Source organism: Aricia agestis, chromosome Z (genome assembly GCF_905147365.1).
Source record: "Aricia agestis chromosome Z, ilAriAges1.1, whole genome shotgun sequence".
Lineage (NCBI taxonomy): Eukaryota > Metazoa > Arthropoda > Insecta > Lepidoptera > Lycaenidae > Aricia > Aricia agestis.
Window position 1 is genome coordinate 12,232,910 of NC_056428.1, and position 23,836 is coordinate 12,256,745.

Below are 23,836 nucleotides of genomic sequence, written 5' to 3' on the forward strand. Positions count from 1 at the left end.
GGAATTGCAATAGGTAAGTATTAAATTATTTTTCGAATCAGTAAGGCTAGTAACATGTCCTATATAATCTTTAAATTAACGTTCCCAGTTCAAGCTTAAAATAATATATGGTGTGTCAATTGAATAATAACATTATAGTGCCTAGCGTAGAAAATTACCGCAGAACATTGTACATCTAATATTTATATTTAAAGTAAGTTATATAGTTACAACTGTAGTACAATAGATTGTGTAAAATTCTTTGAAATAAAGGTTCTTGAAATTATTTTGGTGTGTTATTTCCTAAATCCTACAACGCAATGGCCGTTTTTCCATTAGCCGACCGGCACGGTGCAGTGCACCGGCACTATCCGCCGCTGGGCTTCGTTTTTCCACTACGTGGCATCGGTGTCGCACACGCACACCGCACACAAATACAATAATTCATACACATAATACAACACGTCATGCAGTTTTGTCGGTCCGGCACCGAATGGGAACCGAAGCTTGTTAGTTGTCACTAATTGTCACCCCGGCGACGCCGCCGGCGCGGCGTCAGTCAGTTGTCACTTAACGGCGCGGAAAATTTTTGCTTCCCCGGCACCTGTACCGGGTTGGCTAATATAAAAACGCCTATTGTCTATGTCTACAGCAAATTTGGGACCGGACCACACTTATTATTCGGGGTCTCTGACAAAATATAGTAAAAGGCGTCGGCCTTTCGGCGTCGGGCTCTTAGACCAGTGCAGTGGTCCCCAACCTTTTTTTTCATGTTAAAAAATAACACGGCCTACCTAACGGTAGGGTGTGGAGTTGTATATTTTTGTGTCGGGTATTTTCAATTTTGTCATAGTCAAGCTCAGCCCTCGCTCGCCTTACATTATATTTTACGTAAGCTACATTTTTGTCAATCTCATCATTAAAATATTACTTATAGTAAAGTAATCTAATAAAAAGGGAGCTGCTGGTATTATAATGTGTTATGGAAATACGTAACCTTCTTCCACTGACCTCCATTATACAAGTACGGTGGACTGATGATACCCTTTGAAATGACAGCTATTTTTTGTGCCTATTTGAAGCGGAATCAGCTCCCACATTATTGGGATAGGAACTAAATTTGACGTAAAAATGACGTTTGAAAGTCGCCAACTCGCCATCATGTCGCCATATTGTCGCTGATAGCAGTAGTGGGAGTATTTGGAACTAATACTAGTGATGTACAACTGTCTTTTCTATTATCGATGAAATGTTTCCAGATTCAGATAATGTCGACCATTTGGACAAAAATATTGAATTGAATAATACAAACGCTACATATTTGTATTAAAGATTACAGACTTCCTCTCCGTAATTTAGATAGGCGTAATAAATTAACAACGGTTTCATACGTAGATAACGTGAAGTAGCAGTACCTATCTATAATCCATTTATTTTTAGCAGTTAGCACTACGAAAAACTAAAAACAAAACTGAAGACAAGCTTCTAACGAAAACTTTGTTGAATTGTATTTTCTAATTTTATTTCTAATATTATCAAAGTAGTGCAACATTGTAACGTATTAAAGCTGAACAAAGCTGAATAAATGTTCTGTGTGATTAGACCCTAACTAATCTCATCATATTATATTATAAAGTGGAAGAGTTTGTTTGTTTGAACGCTCTAATCTCAGGAACTGCTGGTCCAATTTGAACAATTATTTCAGTGTTAGACAGCCCATTTTATATATTTTATCACGCTGAGACTAATAGGAGCTAAGAAATAGAGGAAAATGTGGAAAAAGCGGGGGAGTGTATAACGTGAAGTATTATATAGGCTATTTTTTGTGGACCAATTTGTCTTTGTAATTAGATATTTACGTGGGAGAAGCCGCGCGGAAAATCTAGTAATAATACTCGTATAAAAGTTCCTTATTTATTTATGGATCTAGCAAGCCAATTTTTATCGATTTACTTTATCTCATTTGATTTTCGCCATTTTGGCGCTGATTGCAGAAGTGCGAGGGAAATTAACTAATTGGATCGCGATCCATAAATAAATATGGAACGTTTGAATACATTTTTTTATTGGGGTGAAATAGGTAAGGTATTTATAAATAATAAAAATATATGTGCGATACTATAACATTATATTTTATTAGTTACCGTTACACAGTTACAGTCTGTTAAGAAAGAGTAGACGCTGAAATAAATTTTCCAAACATAATCACGATCAAATGGTAGTTTTGCGCCTTGTATTTTCACAGAGGACGTTTGTACACTTCAAATAGTAACGGCAAGCGGTAGTAGCAATTTTCGGACGCCAACCAGGCTTTTTAATTTTTTTCAACCATAATTCCAGTCTTCCTTCGTCAGACGGAAACCTGCCAATTATTTAAAGAGCTTAATATGTATTTGATAATAAAAATCGGTTATCGGAGATTTGAGTACAATTATTATTTATTATAGATATCGATAAGTTTTATCGACAGAAAACTACAGCACTATCAAAAATCGGTAAAACAAAGGTAAATATGTGGTGAATACGGTCTAATAAGATTAGTGCCACATTTTTAAGTGCCTATAATATCAATAAAAGTTTAATATCGTAGAAATGAGCTGTTAAAATCACTTACTTGTGAAATGTAACCCCACATCCCTTTATGTACCGTGTTTTACATAACATACACCCTTTCATAGTTTAACCATGAACTGAATGAATGAAAAAAATTTTTGGTCTTTCAGCGCTGCTACTTTAACAGTGAACTCTCTACAAGGAACACGTACACACCCTAAAGTATTATCACTTATTTTTGTTACACCCTGTATATTACATAATCGCGTAAAACAAACCCTTTAAAAACACGAAAACAATTCGAACGATTATGCCCGTGATTATGCCATAGAGAATTAAATCACAGATTAGGTACTAGTATATATTAAAATAAATACATGGTTACCAATGGTTACGTCAAATTTAGTTCTCTGTCCTAGTAATGGGGGCGCTGATTCCACTTCAAATGGTACAAAAAAAAGTGCGTATCATAGACATATATTCCAGCGTACTTGTATAATGGAGATCAGTGCCTTCTTCGTTTACAACAGTACTAAACTCACAGATCTAGTATAGCAAGGTCCGCGCTCTGCGCCTTAATTCTATATTAATTTTTTGAATATTATTAATAATCCATACTAATATTATAAATGCGAAAGTATCTCTGTCTGTCTGTCTGTCTGTCTGTCAGTCTCGCTTTCACGCCAAACGCCAAAACTACCGAACCGATTGTAATGAAATTTTGTATACAGATAGTCTTAAGCCTGAGAAATGACATAGGCTACTTTTTACTGGAAAAAAGGGTTGTAAGGGGGTGAAAATGCGTAAATTTGTTCAAATTAAGTTAGTTCCAACAATTCATAATAGATGGCGCCGTGCGTCTTCTACATCGCGCTGACGCTTGCTCAAAAATCTTTCTATAAGAGGTGGTATCATCATACATTTAAGTTTCAATTTTTTTCGATTGTTATGTCTATTCTACGGTATTAAATAACTCAGTACTTTATCTGTGCAGTGACGTAACCTTAAACCTATCAATGATAAATAGTTTATTGGTAAAGTTGTGTAATGGGGGGCTAAATAAGCTTTAAAATTTGGCATAAAATATAAAGTTTAATATAAAAAAATGAAATACTTATTGTGTGCACACTGCACAGCTGTATTGATTTAAGGGGTACCAGGGTTTTCTTATAAAAGCTTTTGACACCAATTTTGTTAACATCGCGCGCTATAAACTGAAGTCCACGCGGACGAAGTCGCGGGCAACAGCTAGTATTGAATTATAAAAATAAAAACGCTCACAAAACTGTATTACAGTGCCATCTAGTACACTATGTTGAACTTTCATGTGAAATGGACTTTATGGTTTGTTATTCCAACTAGTAGATGGCGCCAGTAAACTTTTAAGATACATTAATTTTAAGAATTAGGTTTACAGAAAATATTTATAATTATAGAGTGTTTATGCTTTAAATAGACACTGCTTTAAAATAAAAACAATATTTCAAATATAATATTTTTTTTTAATTAAAATTGTAGCAGTGATTTCAATTTTCATCTTTTTTTTTAATAAGTAAATGACAGGACTGGAAGTCAGGTGATGTTTACACGTCAATGTCAAATTATCAAACATCCATTTTTAGTCTGTTGTCGGTTGTTCGCTCGCCATCCGTATGCTTGTATTGTAGTTTTTCTTCTTTTTTACAATTTTCATGAAAAATAACGGAAAATGACGCGTAACCGCTTATGTTTGTGCATGGGATAAAGTGTGTGGTGATAATATTGTAAAGGACATACTCGGCAATTTTGCTACATCTGTGTGAACTGTTCGACGCAAACTTTTGAAAATGAAACATACTTTTGCTTTGTAGTATTAATTTATAGCGGTAAGTGATTTTCGGATTAATATTAATAATTCATTAACTCGATAAGCACCCACTTTTAAACTTGTACGTCGTGGCATTAGGAAAAAATTCATAACTTTCAAATAATGTGTTCTCTTGAAACCAGTCTTATTAAAAATTGTTGTTTACAACAAAATGATAAAATGCTAGAAGAATGGTAAAACTACAAAGTTTCGATTAAAAGTTTCATCAAATAATCCGCTACATATCAATAGATAACACAAATAAAATGTAATTTTCAATATATTTATCTTATCATGCACCTATCAATAGAAGAAGTAGGTATTTAGATTTTTCTTCTGTAGTCGTCATTGTTATGATAATTATTTGTTGAATCAGTGTAATAAATAAAGATTGTAATCGTAACAGAGATTCCCTGTCGGGTTACATCATATACAATGGACAATTAGAACTAAATCTTGTGAAAGTATGTTGTTATTGCTCATGCCATAATATTTATTTCCTGTTACTTATTTATATAAAATACCAGACAAATATGTAATGTTATTATGTAATATAATGTGTTTTATAAGTATTAGTAATTATTGCAAGCTTAAAAATAAAGGCTTAGAGACCAAGAACCTAAAACTAAATTAAATTAGCTACACAAATAGGTAATTTGTGTAGCTAATTTAATAAAAAATAACTCTTTAATCTTACACCAGTCACAGCCTGATATTACCCACTAAAATATATAATATACAAAAACTTATGTTGTAGAATCAAAAGTTTAAACCTAGTTAGGTTCGATGGCAGATTCTTGGAAATCTATTGTTCACGCGGCCACATGTGGCCACTTGGGAGTTGAAACGTTAATTGACAATTCTTTAAATAGTTGTGACAAACATGCAAACACACAGCTATTGGCAATTTTTTGTCTTTCCCATGCCATACAAAAAAAGTATAGTTGAACACTATAGCAGGTTTCCAAAGTTGTTACTATTCTTTCGCCATAGGAGAGTAATCAGGTTGATTATTGTCCACTTTGTTGTGATATTTCAGTGAGGAACAAGAATGGAGCATGCGGACCTGGTGGCGGAGATGGCGCAGGTGGAGCACCTCACCACGCAGGAGAGACTTCACCTGGCCAGAAGGTAGGCACGCATTTAGAAACTTATTGCTTTAGAAACAAGGACAGGTAAGTCTACCCTGAGTAGACTTAAGAAACTAACTGTTAACAGACAAAACACAATTGAAAGTTGATTACTTTTTATAGCAATCAACTTTCAATTGTGTTTTGTAAAATGCAAAAAAATAAAAATTTTAAAGAAATATTTTATAAAATATTTTTTATAGTAATCTGGCCTTGTACCATGAAACTGTTTTGAGACTCAAACAATCGGACGAGAATGCCGCGTCCTAGTCTAACAAACGTGAAATGACGTTGTTAGAGCAGGATGCGGCATTCTCGTCCGATTGTTTGAGTCTCAAAACAGTTTCGTAGTAGGCCTTCTGGTCCAAATATTAGGGTATAATGTAGTAAGAAAAACATTTAGAGGAACACAGCAAATTTTCAGTCTTAAAATGTTTCTTATTAGAATTTTATAATAATTAGTTCTTTAGTATTATACTACTCTAATCAAACAGTTACTATTAAAAAAGATTCACATAATATTACAAATTGTATGACATTTTTAATTAACAAAAAGGCATTGATGAAAACCTGAATTGCAGTGTATTACACAATAACTGCCCGGGAAGCAATAAAATCACAACACTGGTGTTGTATGTCATAATTTATTACAGCTGCTGGTATTATTTTGTCAATATTCACATTTAATCGATACTTTGGCTATTAACTCAATTTGCTGTAGAGTTTTTATACTTAATATTTAGTTATTTTTTAAAAAGTGAGAGTTTTGGCTTTAAAATTGTTAACACTACTAAAAAACTATTTAAAATTTATAAGTATAAATAAATTTTAAGTAACATAGGGTTCTCGCAATTTTATGACTAACAAACGCAAGTGGTGACATGACTCAAAATACTTTCCCTTTTGAAATCCCCAGTTGTGAATGAAATTCTTAATTTATCTCGATTTTACCAAGAATTTTTTGGCGAAAGCAGTATCTAGGTAGTACTATCTTACATGAAATGTTAGTAACTGCAACTTCCTCACGACTCCAAACCTACACTATCTCAATTATTTTAATTAAGAAGTAGCCCATGTTCTCCTCCATGGTATATAATTATGTATATCTCTTTTTTTACGTCTGTGATCTGTGCTAAATTAAATCAAAATAAGGCCAGTTGTTTCGGTTTTTTTTTCAAATTTTTTTTTATGATATAAAGGAGGCAAACGAGCAAACGGGTCACCTGATGGAAAGCAACTTCCGTCGCCCATGGATACTCGCAGCATCAGAAGAGCTGCAAGTGCGTTGCCGGCCTTTTAAGAGGGAACAGGGTAATAGGGGAGGGTATGGAAGGAAAGGGAAGAGAATAGGGAGGGTAGAGAAGGGAAGGGAATAGGGGAGGGTAGGGAAGGGAATAGGGTAGGGGATTGGGCCTCCGGTAAACTCACTCACTCGGCGAATCAGCGCTTGCGCTGTTTCACGACGGTTTTCTGTGAGAACGTGGTATTTCTCCGGTCGAGCCGGCCCATTCGTGCCGAAGCATGGCTCTCCCACGTATAGACTCATTACAAATAACTTGACAAACCTTCCTCTCCTATTTAGCATAGATAACTCGATAACTTTTCCTTCAATATCATCAATGCGCGAATTCTAAAGTGACTTATCTTACCAGATTTTAACGAAACAGGTATTCGAGAGAAATAATAACCTTGAAGAATAGGTTATCACTAGAGCGGTAACGTTCCTACGGCATTGACCCAAAGATTAGCATCAGCGACGTCAGGCTGTCGCTAATTTAATAAAAACCTCTAAAAACTTTGGTCACACGATCTATATTTAGTTGAGCTATATTTGGTGAGGTTAAAAATGGAAAAAGGACGAAAAGGACACGAGTTTATAATTTGAGACTCGTGAAGCGTTGAGTTTGTGTACTTTGATGTGAAAAGTGAGTAAACTTTGTGATTTTTTATTTTAAAAATCGCCATCTGGTTTCATCGATGTCGAATGTTTATTTGTTTGTTTACGGCATTCCAAAGTGGCGAAATCCGAAAAAGCTTTCTTCTGACTCGTCGATACTGTAAGTTGTATTCAGAAAATTGATGCATATTTCTTTTTGCATTATTTTGTCGATCTCGGAACGTACGCCGTAGATTGCGTTCTCAAATTGTACCAGATAGCGTCCATATGCTACGTGAGACAATCCGATAGACCGTAGAGTAGAATGTAGAGGGTTTCAAGCAGAATCTCAGCAAATCTCCCTTCAGGTCTAAGCAGATGTCACAATTCTTCAGCAAAATCTTACATGAAATTCGGGGGAAGAAAAGAGAGAGAACGCGCGGAGGCGAAAGCTTTTAATATAGATAAAGCTACAAGCTACAAAATTTTTTTTACGCAATTTATGAAAGACCCCATAAGACAACAGACAGCAACACAATAACGAATAAAATATTTAAAGACTATTCAAACTTGCTTGCATGTAATACGCGTGCGAATTATGAACTTGTCTTATTATTGTTACGAAGAGTGCCAAGGTGGGTTCACAATAGGTGTAGGTTAGCGGAATGTAATCTAGTCCTCGCATCTGAGGAGCCTTCGCAACCTGTTCGCCTTACATAGAACGAGATAGATACAATATGGAATGTGTTAGATTAAAAAATTTGGATCATATCAGGCGTAAAGTCTTGCAAAAAATCGCCTATCGTTAGGTCATTATTATAACTAATTATGTAAGCGCCTATATGCTTATTCGGTATGTATCAGAGTGAGATAGGAACTGAAGAAGTGTGGCTGTCTATCGATAGCTGTCTGTATTAATAGGCAGCCGGTGTCAGGATGTGTCCGGTTCCAAGAGCTTTTCAGCTTCAGGTATCTAGACTTGATTTAGTCCTTATTAGGTCCAATTGGGAGAGCCATGCTTGGCTCGAATGGGCCGGCTCGACCGGAGAAATACCACGGGCTCACAGAAAACCGGCGTGAAACAGTGCTTGCGCTGTGTTTCGCCGAGTGAGTGAGTTTACCGGAGGCCCGATCCCCTACCCTCCCCTATTTCCCTCCCTACCCTCCCCTATTCCCTTCTTTACCCTCCCCTATTACCTTATTCCCTCTTAAAAGGCCGGCAACGTACCTACAGCTCATCTGATGCTGCGAGTGTCCATGGGCGACGGAAGTTGCTTTCCATCAGGTGACCCGTTTGCTCGTTTGCCCCCTTATTGCATTAAAAAAAACGCTTATATAAGATCAAACTTACAATGTTAGCACTAGAATGAACATTCAATATTAAATTGTGATAGAAACCTATAATATAATATTATCCAAAAAATTAAAGAGAACCTAATAACTACACAACTTTCAGGAAGCTATAATACTCAATTTTATTTTACCCCTGACAGGATCTTTAAATGTTAACAACTTATGGAATTATGGATAGCTATCATAGAAACGATGCAGTATTTAACTTAATGTTCCTCGATTGAACAATAAGGTAAACTTTCGCTTCTTCCTTCGTAATTGTCATCAATAATGCTTTGCTAACCCCGATACACATGGTACACCCACAATTAACTAACACATTCGTTGACGAAGACTAGTGTCGAAGAATACAAGAACCCGATTCTCAAAAAAAATGTATTCGGCGAAGTATAAAGGAACTTTTCGTTCAAATTCCTTTGAAAGTAACTGAGATGATGTTGTTAGTAGTGTAAAACACGTTATAAATGTACATTCATTGTACATACAAAAATAAAAATAAACTACTACTACGGATTACTCAGTACGCGTGGCCCGACACACACTTGGCCGGTTTTTTTAAATTTCTTATGATCCAGTAACCATGCATATTGAAAATATCCAGTGCCCTTTCCTAGGGCTTAAAATATCTGCATATTCATGTAAATTAGTTGGTTTAAGGGTGAAGACTGAAGAGTTAACAGACGGACATTAAAATATTCAATTTTAGTATCCATATGTGGGAATATGTGCGTGGTGGCCAAAGGAAGATCTTCCGACCGAGCGAGGTGGTATGCCCGGTCAGGCCGAAGCCCACGTGATACATTTCAGATGTCGTATATATACTGACGCGCTCAGAAAACTTCGATAGCGCGATGTAGGAATGTTAGGCGAATTGTGGGTACCGCCACACATACTTCCATACTAACATTATAAATGCGAAATTGTGTCTTGTCGTGAAGAAGTAACATACAGACAGACTGTCTGTTACTTGATACTCCTTCACGCCCAAACCGTTGTGCCGATTTTGCTAGGCATGGGTAACATGGGTTTGGTATACTCATGGTATACTTATGTAACTTTGAGTCCCGGGAAAGGACATACGGTAATTTTTATTCCGGAAAATTGTACGATTCCGGTGCGATAAATGAGTTTTGGCGCAACGGAGTTGCGGCTATCAACTACATAGTAGATTTTAAATCAGTGGTTCTTAACCGATGGTCCGCAGTCCACTGGTGGTCCCTCATCCATGAAAGTATTATAAGTGGTCCGCGAAGCCATCCTTATAATATGTGAGAATTCAGAAATTAGTAAACAGTATGTAGTCACGAAAATCTCAATAAATTAAAATCTTTAACTTTTAGATTTTTGCCAAATTAAAAAATGAGTGCTAATTATAAAGTTGTTCTTGTTTTCTTTATCAAAGAACCCTTAATTTAGGTAAACCAACTGGTGGGTCCCCGGCAAGACAAAAAGGTAAGATGGTCCCTCATGACTAAAAGGTTAAGAACCACTGTTTTAAATAAACGTGAACAATATCATCCTCAATACAATAGCGGTCGTGTCTCAGAGATTAGATTGCTATAAATACATTCAAGTGCTTTGAGTATTTAAATCCGGATTCCGTCACACTTTTTAAGCACAACTAGTACGATCAAATTAATAAAATCAGCGGAAATATTTCGTGTAGTTTTGAAAATCGCTACAGTTATTCCTTGTGATATCCAGATGAACATGTCAAAAGTCCTCAAGGGTGGGGGGTGAGCTAAGAGTGTAGGGGGGGGTCAAAGGACCCTTTTTTTAGGTTTTTGCTCATAAGTAAAAAACCTGCACAAATAGCATTACGGTTACTTCTAGGAAAATTTTCTACATAAAATTTCCTCTAAATTATGTCCTATAAATTTTTTTGTACAGTCGATACTTTAGGAACTACAGGGGGGGTCAAATTCCTCAAAAGTGCGAATCTCGAAAATAACACGCATCGAACGTCCGAGACTAAGAAAACAACTTATTCTGATTCAAATACCTGCTATTCACAGATAATTATTTGTCCTAGCTGCTATTATTACAAAACGTTAGACTAGTCACCATGGAATTAGGAAGTACTATACAGCTGGAAGGCTTACTTCATCATTTTGAAATATTAAAATGAACCTTACTTCCATGTGCTAAAGTATTATTTTTATTAACTAATAGCTCCTTATAGTAGCGAGCACGAGCGAGAAATCGATTTTCTTGGTTTGTCCCTTTCGCACAATTGCCATGTAAAATATACGATAATACATTGGTAGTAAATTGAAAAAAGCATTTTTCGTAGAAAACGATAAAATAAGGCATAAATATTATATAAACGACATGTTTACTGCGCTTTCCTGCTTCAGTTTAATATTATTTAATTTCAATAATTGTTATTAAACTGAGCTTCTCAGTTGTGCGATTTTCTTTTAAAATGTCTTAAGATTTACACATAGGCAAGAAGCATGGTTACACTACTTTGAAAGGGACAGACCAAGATTAATGACCTCTCGCTCGTCGCATGCTTAATGCACAGTAAGCTTTCCAGCTGTACGAAGTTCTTACTAATTCCATGCTAGTCACTCTTTCCACACGTTTTGTATGTGTGCCTAATATCGAAGAGCTACGAGCGATAGGGACGACGCTATACGTAAGCAGTGCAAATGCTTCTCTTTCCTTTCTTACCTGGCGCGACACAACTTCAGCTATTTACAGGAAAGGCAAAGTGTCAGTTGTTAAGCTATTTGATCAAAAACCAAAAATCAAGGATATTGCCGCCATCTTCTACAATCCAACATCAACATCTGAAGAAATAGCAGAGTCAGGAGAAAGGATGTTTTTGACGATGTATCGTGCAGCCACTGATCAGCTTGATCTTAACAGACATCGATACTCAGTTTTTGTCAAATCCAGCACCAAATCCAAACCAGATCTTTCCTCTCTCCCACCTACAAAAGGATCAGCAAAATTTCACTCATTCCGAGTGTTCCACCAAGTACAAGAGTGGTTAGGTAACGCACTGCCTCCTGAAATGTGGGGATGGAAGCGAGGAGCTGATGGAAACCTCGAGCCTGTTACCATTCATGATCCTCCAGCTCCTGACACCGTGCTGAAGTCAATATTTTGTCGCTGCAAAAGTGATTGCACTGGTAATTGTGGATGCCGAAAAGCTGGTATCACGTGCAGTCTAGTATGCAACGGCTGCTTGGGTTCGTGTACAAATGGCGTACCTGTAGATTTGGTAGATATAGAAAGTGAAGATGATGATGATGTAGTAGAAGAAAATTATTGATTTAATTAAGACTGTGTAATTATTATTTTCTAGTTTTGAATACATTTTGAAAACATACCAATTTTATTTTATTTATAAAACCGTCTCATTTTTTATACCTATATAAAGTTGAACACTCTGTAACTTCTAAAGTATCGACCATACAAAAAAAATTATAGGATCAAATTTAAAGGAAATTTTATGTAGAATGTTTTCGTAGAAGTAACCGTTACGCTATTTGTGCAGGTTTTAGACTTATGAGCTAAAATCTAAAAAAAGGGTCCTTTGACCCCCCCCTACACCTTTAGCTCACCCCCCACCCTTGGGGATTTTCGATATGTTTATCTGGATATCTCAAGGAATAACTGTAGCGATTTTCAAAACTACACGAATTATTTCCGCTGATCGTCCATTTTCGGCTTAATTTTCTTAGGCTAAACAGTTACCGCATACCTACATATTTTGATAGTTGAGTATTTGTAACGTATTTCATAACTAAAAAATATACCATCCTCATCACCTTGATAAGTGGCAGTTTTCCACCGTGCGTTTTTCGCGTAACTTTCTGCCCGCACTGTAAAAGTCTGGAACGAACTGTCACCGGCAGTATTTCCAGAGTCCGGACCAATACAACCTGCAAACCTTCAAGAAGAGAGCGTATTCTCTCTTCAAAGCCCGGCAACGCACCTCCATCGCTTCTAATGTTGCGAGTGACCATGGGCGACGGTAGTTACTTTCCATCAGGTGACCCGTTTGCTCGTTTGCCCCCTTATTTCATTAAAAAAAGTTATATACACATAGATAAAATTATCCATCACTGACTGCGTACAATATGCGTAATGGACATCTAGATAACTAAAAACCGACCTTTGCTCTTTAGCCCCCTTATTTTATATCTAAGAGGTAAAACCTGAAGTTTATCTAGGTGGTCCTAGAGTATTTTTGGGCGCTGTCATCCTATAATTTTCGCTAACCTTATGAACGTTATACACTCCTTTCGAATATTTCTCCGTACCTTTTAGAACTGTATCATGTTGAGCCACAGATAGACATTATTACGTTACTTCTTGCAGGAAATACGTAACGTTATTTGATTTTTTGGCTCAATTTCTACTTATGTGTTTATACTTTACTAGAGATCGCCCAATGGTCGAAATTCGACCTTAGTTTCAACGACATTAGGACTACTACCTATATTTTGTAAAAAATATTAATATTGACTTTATCACATTTTTATTTCAACTCTTGTCTCTGGGACTTAGCTCATCTCAGACTGGCCGTGTAAGCATTGTCTAATATTATCTAAGATTCAATAAAAAAAAACTATAATCCATTTTCAATTTGTCAACTTGTTGTCAACAGACTCCAACCATAAATAAAAGAATATAATTCGTATAGGCTTGTCACTCAAAAATCTGTCATTTCTCATGTGTGTGTGTTGTAGTGTGTGTAATGTTTTATTTGTTAAAAAAATGTATGATAAAAGCATAATTTCAAAATAATATTAGTTCGATACACTCCCTCACCATATAAACTATAACTGTGTAAAATTTCATTCACCTACGTTTCCCCATTTTTCGTCAAAAGGGATACAAAGTTTTTGGCTCACGTATTAATATATACAGGGTGTAACAAAAACAAGTGATAATACTTTAGGGTATTTTTTTTGGTCTTTAAGCGCTGCTACTTTCACAGAGAACTCTCTACAGGGAACACGTACACACCCTAAATTATTATCACTTGTTTTTGTTACACCCTGTAGATAGGTACGCGACCTATAGAGAAGTAGAAGCTTATGCTTAATTTCTCATGATCTTTATTGCTACTTTAAATCCAACTTCCTTAATTACCTTATTAACAGTTATGTAAGACTTGGCAACTGAGTACAAGCTGCTATTTTAGTATAATAATAATATTAAGAGGGCGACTAACCGAAAAAATCAAACATCGCGTCTTTCTCTCTTCACACTCACGGCCGTCTTACATATGTCAGGTGAAAAAGAACGACGACTCGATAAATATACGAAATCCGCCAGGTCAGTGTCTCAGTGATAGAATTTTAATTTTTATACAACGTGTTAAAATATTAACATAGTTTAATCTACGAATAATAATAAAAACTAAGGAAAAGTAACTCCGTCAAAAAACATGCTCCACAATACTTGTCAAAAAAGTGTACCTTAGGTACACATTTCAATATATTTGCAATACTTAGGTGACCTTGAGCGGTACTAGGCTGACGTTATAACGCAGATCAAAAGGAATCAAATTTAAAATGGTAACAGTATGGGAGTTACGATTCCTTAGTTTTTATTATTCGTAGAGTTTAATGCACAATAATTATGCCAATATTTATTATGAAAAATTCGTGAAAATTAGATGCATCTTTTTGATTTTTTCTATAAGCAGAGAAAATTTTAAGATATCGTGTTTTCGCTCAAATTCTTGGAAATATAATGTAGTATTATGTTTAAAAAATGAAACAATTCGGGGCTTATTTTCAAGCATAAAAATGAATTATAAAATCAACAATTTTGTGTTAGTCGTACCCTTAAGATCTGACGTCTTCTGTAAAAGTAAAACAGTTTAATAAACGTTCCTAGAAGTGTATGATGCATTTAAGGTTTTCTTGATCCAGATCTTTAATATAATATACCCTGGAATATGTTCTCAAATTCAGCGTAAGCATAACAACCCTTGTATCAAGACAAAAAAAAAAAAAAGAATCGGCCAAGTGCCAGTCGGATTCGCGCACGAAGGGTTCCGTACCATTATAGAGAAAAAAAAGACCTGGCAATATGTTTTTTTGTATGGGAGGCCCCTTTATTATTTATTTTATTTAAATATTATTATTAATTATTAAAGTACACTGTATGCATATATAAATTAAGGCCTTTGTGAAAATTTCAAGTGCCTACCTCTTATCATTATTGATTACGAGCAAAAAAGGCCAAAAAACCACGTTTTTTGTATGGAAGCCCCCCTTAAAAATTTATATTTTTTTTTAGTATTTGTTGTTATAGCGGCAGCAGATATATACAATCTGTGAAAATTTCAGAAGTCTAGCTATAGCGGTTCTTGAGATACAGCCTGGGGACAGACAGACGGACAGACAACGAAGTCTTAGTAATAGGGTCCCGTTTTTACCCTTTGGGTACGAAATCCTAAAAAAGGTTGGCATCTTCGCGCTGCAAGTAAAGATTTCGCAACGCTTTTACTAGAGTAATAAGTAAATCGATTTGGCGTTACCGTGCTGTAGAGCAGTGGTACTCAACCTTTTTTATTTGGGCCACAAACACGTTTTAGTCTTGTAATGTCGCCGGTCGCGGGCCGCAACTAAAATTATTAAGGAATAAGAACGACGTTGTTCAAAATTAGCTACTTAATATTAAATAAAAGGGTTCCGTTCCACCGGAACAGCCGGAGGGAATTGAGCAAAAATATTCTGAAAATTGTGTTTTTTGTATGGGATCCTTAATTATTTCAATACTTATTTCAAATTTTATTATAAATTATTAAAGTACCTCCAAATAAAACTGAGTATTTCTTGAATATTTCAAGTGCCTATGTATTGCCGTTATTAATATCGAGAAAAAAATAGCAAAAAAATCAAGTTTGTCGTATGGGAGCCCCCTTAAATATTGTTATAGCAGCAACAGATATTATGTAACACAATCTGTAAAAATGGCGGAAATCTAGCTGTAGCGGTTCTTGAGTTACAGCCTGGAGACACACATACAGACAGACGGGCAGACAGACAGAGACAAACGACACGTCATAAACTCAAATAAAATATTAAATAACAGCTAATACTTATGTTACTCAATAATCATTCAATTTTTTTTTGTTGTGAATTTTCATAACTTTATCCAGATCTGGCTTGTCGCTAATTTTATTACGAAATAGAAATGGTTTACAATAATTATCGTTAACTTCACGCGAGCTAGTGATAAAGACTCGGCGGGCCGCAGGTTGAGTAGAGCTGCTGTAGAGAGTAAAAGTATAGTTAGTGTATCTCGAAAGTGTTTGAGAGAAATGTTTGACCCACTTTTCATTTTAGCGCCATTTTTCAATTAATAATTACGATAGCGATGTTCCAATTTAAAATTTTAAGTGTCACTGGCGCTAAGTGCTGTTGTTAATAAATTTAACAATTAATTAGTGTACTTAATTAAATTGTGTAATGAATGTTTTTTGTTTTTAAGACTTTACGATTTTATCTTTCGCCTTCCTGAGTAACTGAGCATGAATTCCTATGACCTATATACAGCTACGAGATCGTCACGATATCGAACGTCAAATGCTTGGGATCTGTCAGAAACTTTTGAGTCAAAAGTTCTAGTTTTGACAGCTTATCATCATAATATTAATACGCGAATGAAAAACTTTGTAACCCTTTTTACGAAAAATGGGGAAACGTAGGTGCATGAAATTTTGCACAGTTATAGTTTATATGGTGAAGGAGTGCATCGAACTAATATTATTTTGAAATTAGGCTTTTATCATACTTTTTTTAACAAATAAAACATTCACACACTACAACACACACACACACATGAGAAATGACAGATTTTTGAGTGACAAGCCTATACATACTAATTATACTCTTTTATTTATGGTTAAAGTCTGTTGACAACAAGTTGACAAATTGAATAGTTTTTTTTATTGATATATTAATAGACAATGCTTACACGACCAGTCTGAGATCAGCTAAGTCCCAGAGACAAGAGTTGAAAAAAAATATGATAAAGTCAATATTTATTACAAAATATAGCTGTAGTAGTCCTTATGTCGTTGAAACTAAGGTCGAATTTCGACCATTGGGCGATCTCTAGTAAATTGAATTTTGACATTCGGAGTTCAATAAAACGATCAGTCGTTAGGAACTCATGCTCACCCTTCCGAAGTATAAAATGACTACATAGCTCATACTATTTGAACTGTTGTTATTTACAGTAAAACTAGTCTTTCCATTAGACTGGATTAAAACGTAGCGGCGGGAACGCGCGCAGTATGTCATACATACAATTTGCTTGTGTGGTCTCGGTGTGTAGCCGCCATGCCGCGCGTTCAGGCGGACACATATAAATCCAGTTACAATGTAATAGGACCGATATCTACTTGATATCATGTAATTTAAAAGTAATACGTTTCCTAGATTATGAAATATTGAAATAGACGAGTTATCAACTGTCACAGATAAACCTGATGTATTGAAGCTAAGGATATTCCGTAGAGATTACTGTATCGAGATAAGCTCAGATAGGTATTGAAGATATTGTAGTTTGTATAGTTATGTTGTTTGTTATGTATCTCGTTTTGTACAAGAGTTTCCTTTTGCCACGGCAACTGTATATTTACCGAGATAAAAATTATATTTTTTACTTTCCTGAAACTCAAAGAATCTGGTACAGAATCTGTGTACCTATTCTGTAACAGATTTTATCAAAATCGATTCCACTGTTCCAAGCGTGAAAAAACAAACATATTCAATCAAACAATTCAACAGACAGACAGACAATCATTTTTACAATTAAAACATTATTAGTTATTAGTAATTAACTAATCTCCTAAAAGATTGACCCTGAACTTGGTTTAAACAATAATTATATTGATTAAGAAATATTAACTCAGTGTCGAAGTATATTGTTTAAAACGGCTAAATTGGTTTTGTGATTAATTAACTTTTTACGAGTCGGTTACAACATTAGGTTGGGTTTGATTACGGATCTGACCATGACTTTGTGAAAACTATGGGAAAACAGAGTAAATATATTATTATGTCCAAATGGAGTTAAATACGCGAACTGGATATGGTAACCATGTCAGCTTTCTTTCTGTTGATGATTGCTGAGGTGAGAGCATAGTAGTAGCCTTTGCCAAGTCGAGCCGAACCTAATTAGTAATTAAGAATGTACATACTTTTATTAAAATCTACTAGATATCCGTGAAGTTCCTAAATTTTAACCCCAAAACATTCTCACTTTATGAACCTTCCCTGGACTTCCAAAATAGCCAAATCGGTCCAGCCGTTCTCGAGTTCAACCGACACTAACAAAATTGAAAATTCATTTTTATTTAATATAGGCAGAAGATATACCCCGTGGGATGCATGATGCCGAAGGGACATATTATGTTTTTCGAAATAGAATAATCTGTGTGCACGGTAGTGCCCCCGCCAAGCGAAGCGAAATATTATGTTATTCAAGATATTATCCACAGAATATACTTGTGTGATAGTGAGATTTTACTGTTCAATAAACATATAAACCATGCGTTTCATATTTTTGCCAACGTTTTGATTAAAATTGTATCTTAAGTTACATGAAATGTCGCGTATTAGCTGCTATTTTTTATGCAAAATGTCTCCATGACGAAATGCTCGCCCACCGGTAATGTAATACTAACGAGCGGGGGCTGTCCATGAAAATGCGTCGCCTAAGTTACTGATATTGATACTGCATTCAGTGTTATACGGACTACGGTATACATTTGAGGAAACCTTTACGCTATTCCATACTAAATGCAAAAGTGTATCCGTCTGTCTGTCATCTCTTCACGACCAAACCGCTGAAACGATTTTGCTGGGTATGAAGATACTTTTCATCCAAGAAAAATGTGAAAATTCCCTATTGGTGAAAAATCAATAATGTCAGTAGTTCGACGTGTTAAAGAATACCAGTTTTCTGTATAAAATAACAGAATACGGGGGGTAAATAGGTACTGAACAGACTTCAGAATCGATACTTCGATAGAAATGCATTAAGTAGGTAGGTAATGCATTATGCAACCGATATCGATAGTCGATACTGTGTCGAATGCATGACGTCGTAATAGGTGCGATTTGCGATGGGTTTCGATTCGATTTCGAAGCGTCATTGCCTGCGAATCGGAATTCGATTTCGTACGAGGATTACTACTAGTATCGTATTGTGGATTTAAAATCCTGTGTACTCCGTTGGTGCCACTCGGCATTTAAAAAATAGAAACAATATCATTTTAAATTATGTACTGCACCTTGGTCCTCACATACTTCTCAATATAATTTGAGCATTGCTTGGGGAGGGAAACTGGATTTCACCTACTCCTCCTACCTTTCTTCTGATTAATTTCGTTGCAGGTCCCAAGACAGATTTAGCTTGTCCCTCGGTGATCCCGGAGATCATGTCAAACCTTTTTCGTGGTTGGTTACCACTGTTGATCCTGGCGACACAGGAGTTGCAGTGGTGGGAATGTGTGGTGGGCCATTTGCCCGTTAAAAAAATTGAGCACAACGAAACAGCATGTAGCTTGTAGTAAAATGCCATAAAAGTTTAAATAACCTTGATTAAGAAAAAGGTCTAGATTGTTGCTACTTGCTGTGTTACTGGTAGATATATATTTTCAAGTATCCTAGCTAAAATACCCATATAAATTATTGCCCATATAAAAAGTCCATTATCGCCGACATTAAAAGGCCCAATTTAATGCGTGTTCGACACACATTTGTTTATTATGACGTCAGAGCACGCGTTAAAGTGATGGTAATCGGGCTCTTGGGTAATATTATGTTGCGAAAAATCGATTAATATTAAAAATAATGTTTCAGTACCTTAGACTTTTGGTGATCGGTCAGTCAGTCAGTCAGTCAGTCAGTCAGTGACAAAATTAAGAAACTTTAACAAGTTACAGTTATTAAACTACTGGTTCAAATTGAATGAAATTTCAAATATACCGTGTTTATACAATGCTTGCTTAGCAACTGAACATTCAGACTTGTTGGTTTTTCCACAATGAAGTTATAGGGGGTCAAAAAGAGCCTGAATTGGTTTGAGAAAAGGATGGTAGTACCATCACGGTACGGTCGTGCCGCTTTTTTGCTCGACTTGGCGGGGGCACTGCCGTGCCCCCAGATAATATTCGCGATTGTATTTCATTCTACAAAAACATGAAAAGTGTTTTTAAACATTTTCCACTTGATACAGTTGATAGACTTAGGGCCTGTTTCACCACATCCTGATAAGGCTATCCACCACTTAACTTGACGGATGAAGTATGGAGAATCTGCCAAAAAAGTTGTGAATAGCCTATTCGGCACTTTATCAAAAAGTAGTGAAACAGGTACACCAAAACAAAACCACCACCATTTAAAACAAATTGCACCAAAATCCATCGCATATTCTGCTACATGTCAGCATTCATATACTAATATGCAAGCGACTTTACTTTTCGTTAGTTTAATGATAATTAAAAACACTATATTATTTATTGAATAAATAAATAGAATTATAAATGGGACAAATAAAATTTTAGGCAGTATTTTCGAAGGACGTCTTAATTTCCGCTAGGTTTCCTTTGAACATTATCGGGACTTGAGACTGACAGCGGCTTGGAAACCTGTCAGAATCCTTGTCCTGTTGAAATATTCTTATCATATTTCACGCCTATTTAAATTGTGATAAGACTGGCTAGGAAAAGAAAGTAGAGAAATGCTTATTTTTTATGCAAAAGATTAGTTTTTGGAATTACGACGTCTATATTTTGTAATACTGCGCTATCTGGAATTTATAAAGTTAACTTTTATAAATTGGAAATCTGCTTTAAATTCTAGCGTACTTGATTGTGCACAAAACAATAGAAAACATCACATGAATGAGACATGTACACAACAAAGGTATTCGTAAAGATTATTTTATACCACATACTATAATTTTCCACTACCTTAAGTAAAACCATATTAGATTATTTCCTTTATGTCTATCTTCAATGTAAGTATAATATTAATTATATTTTTTGTATGTTAGATAGTAATGTAAGGAACATGACATCAACGATCTTCTCAAAGCTAAACAATAATGCTGCATAACATAATATAACCTCCTTCTTTTTGGAAGTCAGTGAAAAATCACAGCCATATCCTACAGGTTTCCTAATCCTCCAGAGTCCAGGGTTTCGGTGCGGGGTGTTAAGATATTCATAATCCTCTTACGATACAGGCTATAATCCGGTGTTAACAAGCGGCGATTACGCCTGCTGATAAGTGCCGGCAGCCTCACTTATCAGTCGTTATCTGATCTAGTTTATCGTGTTATGAGTTTGGATGGTGATATATGTCAGATATATCTGTGTCGATGGATGTTTTATTATATTTTATTCCTGTGACTACGAGACGATAGAATATAGATCATAAAAAGCCAAAGTTAGCCACTTATTATTGGCTGTGTTAAAGTTGTACTTAACGATTAGGAACTTGTAGAACTAAATATGATTATAATATTTTATATTCGTCTTTCATATTCGTAAGTATTATGGTGATGGTGGCAGACATGATTATTATTATCCATCACAATAATTCTCAGTCCATCGTGGAAAAACAAAAAAAAGGTTCTTTGGTCCTCTTTACTAAAATGGAAGGTGAAAACCCCACCGATGATCTGGCAGTGAGGGATGATCTTCTGTTTTTGATTTTTTTTATGATATTGATATATTTTTTTTAATGAAATAAGGGGGCAAACGAGCAAACGGCTCACCTGATGGAAAACAACTTCTGTCGCCCATGGACACTCGCAGCATCAGAAGAGCTGCAGGTGCATTGCCGGCCTTTTAAGAGAGAATAGGGTAATAGGGGAGGGTAGGGAAGGAAAAAGGGTAGGGAATTGGGCCTCCGGTATACTCACTCACTCGGCGAAACACACCGCAAGCGCCTTTTCACGACGGTTTTCTGTGAGCCCGTGGTATTTCTCCGGTCGAGCCGGCCCATTCGTGCCGAAGCATGGCTCCCACGTCAAAGTTGACGGCGCGGCGCCTCAATATGCTGTATGTGCTAATGTGACACGTGGTCTCAAGTGTTTACGCTGCATAGTTGAAGATGCACAATTACAATATCAAGTGTCGCACTCACACAATTATATTACATTACATGTATGTAAACAGTAGCATAACTCGGCCGTGTTCTTGAAATTTTAGTGAAACAGAGAAAAATAAGCGTTCGACGTAACGTTAATGCAACATTGTTCAAGCTTACAACGCGAGCATGAGTTCTTGTACTGTATAGTTGCGTAAGTAAATGTAATGTTACCAATTAATGTCGAATTACGATTATTGTTTAGTTTATCTACATTCTTAAAGTCTAAAATTATGCTTACTCGCGTCTCTCTAAACTTATATGAAATCGCGCGTGCTATTTTATTCGGGACCTTTGGGCGGTGCACTGTATTGTAGCAGGATTTAGGAAGGCGGTCTACCATATATATTATTAAACTGTGATTATCGTCGGCCATGATGGCAATTGAATGTCAATTGTTTGCGCAATATCACTATGTTACATTAATAATTGATTGCTAAGTATGGCGGCACGTAAGGACAGTGTTGAAAATGTATTTTGACATTTTCTCGTAGTAAGATAATCCGTCGAGTGAGCATGCGCATATAAAAGATATTGTTTATTATACGCCCAAGGTGGAGAGGAGTTATTAGACTTTTAAGGCGTTTACTTACAACATTTTTAAAAGTATGTTATTAATTTTGCAACCCCAAAATTACCAATTTAGTGGCGCACATTTATTATTCGTAGGGCGCACCCCATGTCCAAAACATGTGTCGGCGTCGTCATGATTATGTGAAAAAAATTAACGACACTCCCGTTTATACACACAATTACTTTGTCACACATAAACCATTGTTGGTGTGGTATTGAGATAGATAGAAAATCGACCCATATTTATGCCACACCAACAATGCAATGAATGGTGACCATAAGCAACTTTAATAGGTACAAAAATATAGTAGAGCCTGGAGTCCTGCGTAGAGTTTTAAGCCTGATGATGTCAAAGTGGTCTTTGGTCAGATGAATCATGAAATGCATAAGGGCGGAAATTTGACACGATCTTCTTTCACACACGATCACTTCATGCCTAAAGAACTATCAGATAAATTGATTCTAAGACAGATCGTGGATCTTCTTTATTAGGTGGGTTAGTATCAAGCCAACAACCCGACCAAATAGCATAGATTCATCTGGTATACACGAGGTATCTGCGTATAAATGAGTTTCTCTGATAGTACATTGTTGTCGGATTATGATGATAACACATAAAATTGACCGTTTCATAAAATTGTTGCTTGTTTATTTCCGAGCCGATCAAGGCAACTTTTGAAGTATATTATTAGTTTACTGGAGCAGGGTGTTGTAAGTGTCCCAGATTTGTTATGAGACAGTGCACCGGCACTGCACACTGCACAACCGGTTTCGCGACACGATTGGTCTTACAAAGTAACATAATATTATTAAATTATTAACACAATCATATAATATACAGTAGTCTAGCTCAGATATATCCTTGAAATCAAACAAACAGTAACATTGTCGTACAAATAGAACAATCCATATTTTAGGACCATCAAGTATGAAATCCTTTCTATTTCTGTTCGCTACCACTTCAAGATTTTTCGCTGATAAAAATCTTGTTCGTCTTATCAAAATGAAGCTACTCACAAAAAATTTGCTTGATAGTATAAATAAAATAAAAAAAATCTAGGGCTGCCGTACTTAGACGCTTTAGTGACAACAACAAAAATCTTGCCAACTGCAAGTCAAGTTTCCTGAATAATCCCACGTGGGTGCTGACAAAGTGCCACAAGTAGAGTGGTTTTATTTAAATAATCCTGACCTTATTTATTAAAAGTAGCATCTAAACCCTAATTTATTACAGTTTATTTCGATCGTGGATTCTTGGAAATCTATTGTTATTCTATTGTGTCTCGCTCACCGGTGAGCTTATGGGGCTTGATGGGTTAAAATGACATAAAGTTCTCCTTCTTGACATCATTTTGGCCCCATGTCCCACAGTACGCATGGT

General features: G+C 35.8%; 1 protein-coding gene across 2 annotated transcripts in view; it reads left to right on the forward strand.

Moving 5' to 3' along the window:
- Positions 1-4,169: 4,169 nt before the first annotated feature.
- Positions 4,170-23,836, forward strand: part of LOC121738733 (protein phosphatase 1 regulatory subunit 16A) — a 47,037-nt gene continuing 27,370 nt past the window's right edge. For both annotated transcript variants that reach the window (XM_042130962.1, XM_042130963.1), the window contains exons 1-2: positions 4,170-4,397; positions 5,418-5,509. In XM_042130962.1, the coding sequence (XP_041986896.1) occupies positions 5,430-5,509 (80 nt within the window). In that variant the 5' untranslated portion in view covers positions 4,170-4,397; positions 5,418-5,429. The remainder of the gene's footprint in view (positions 4,398-5,417; positions 5,510-23,836) is intronic.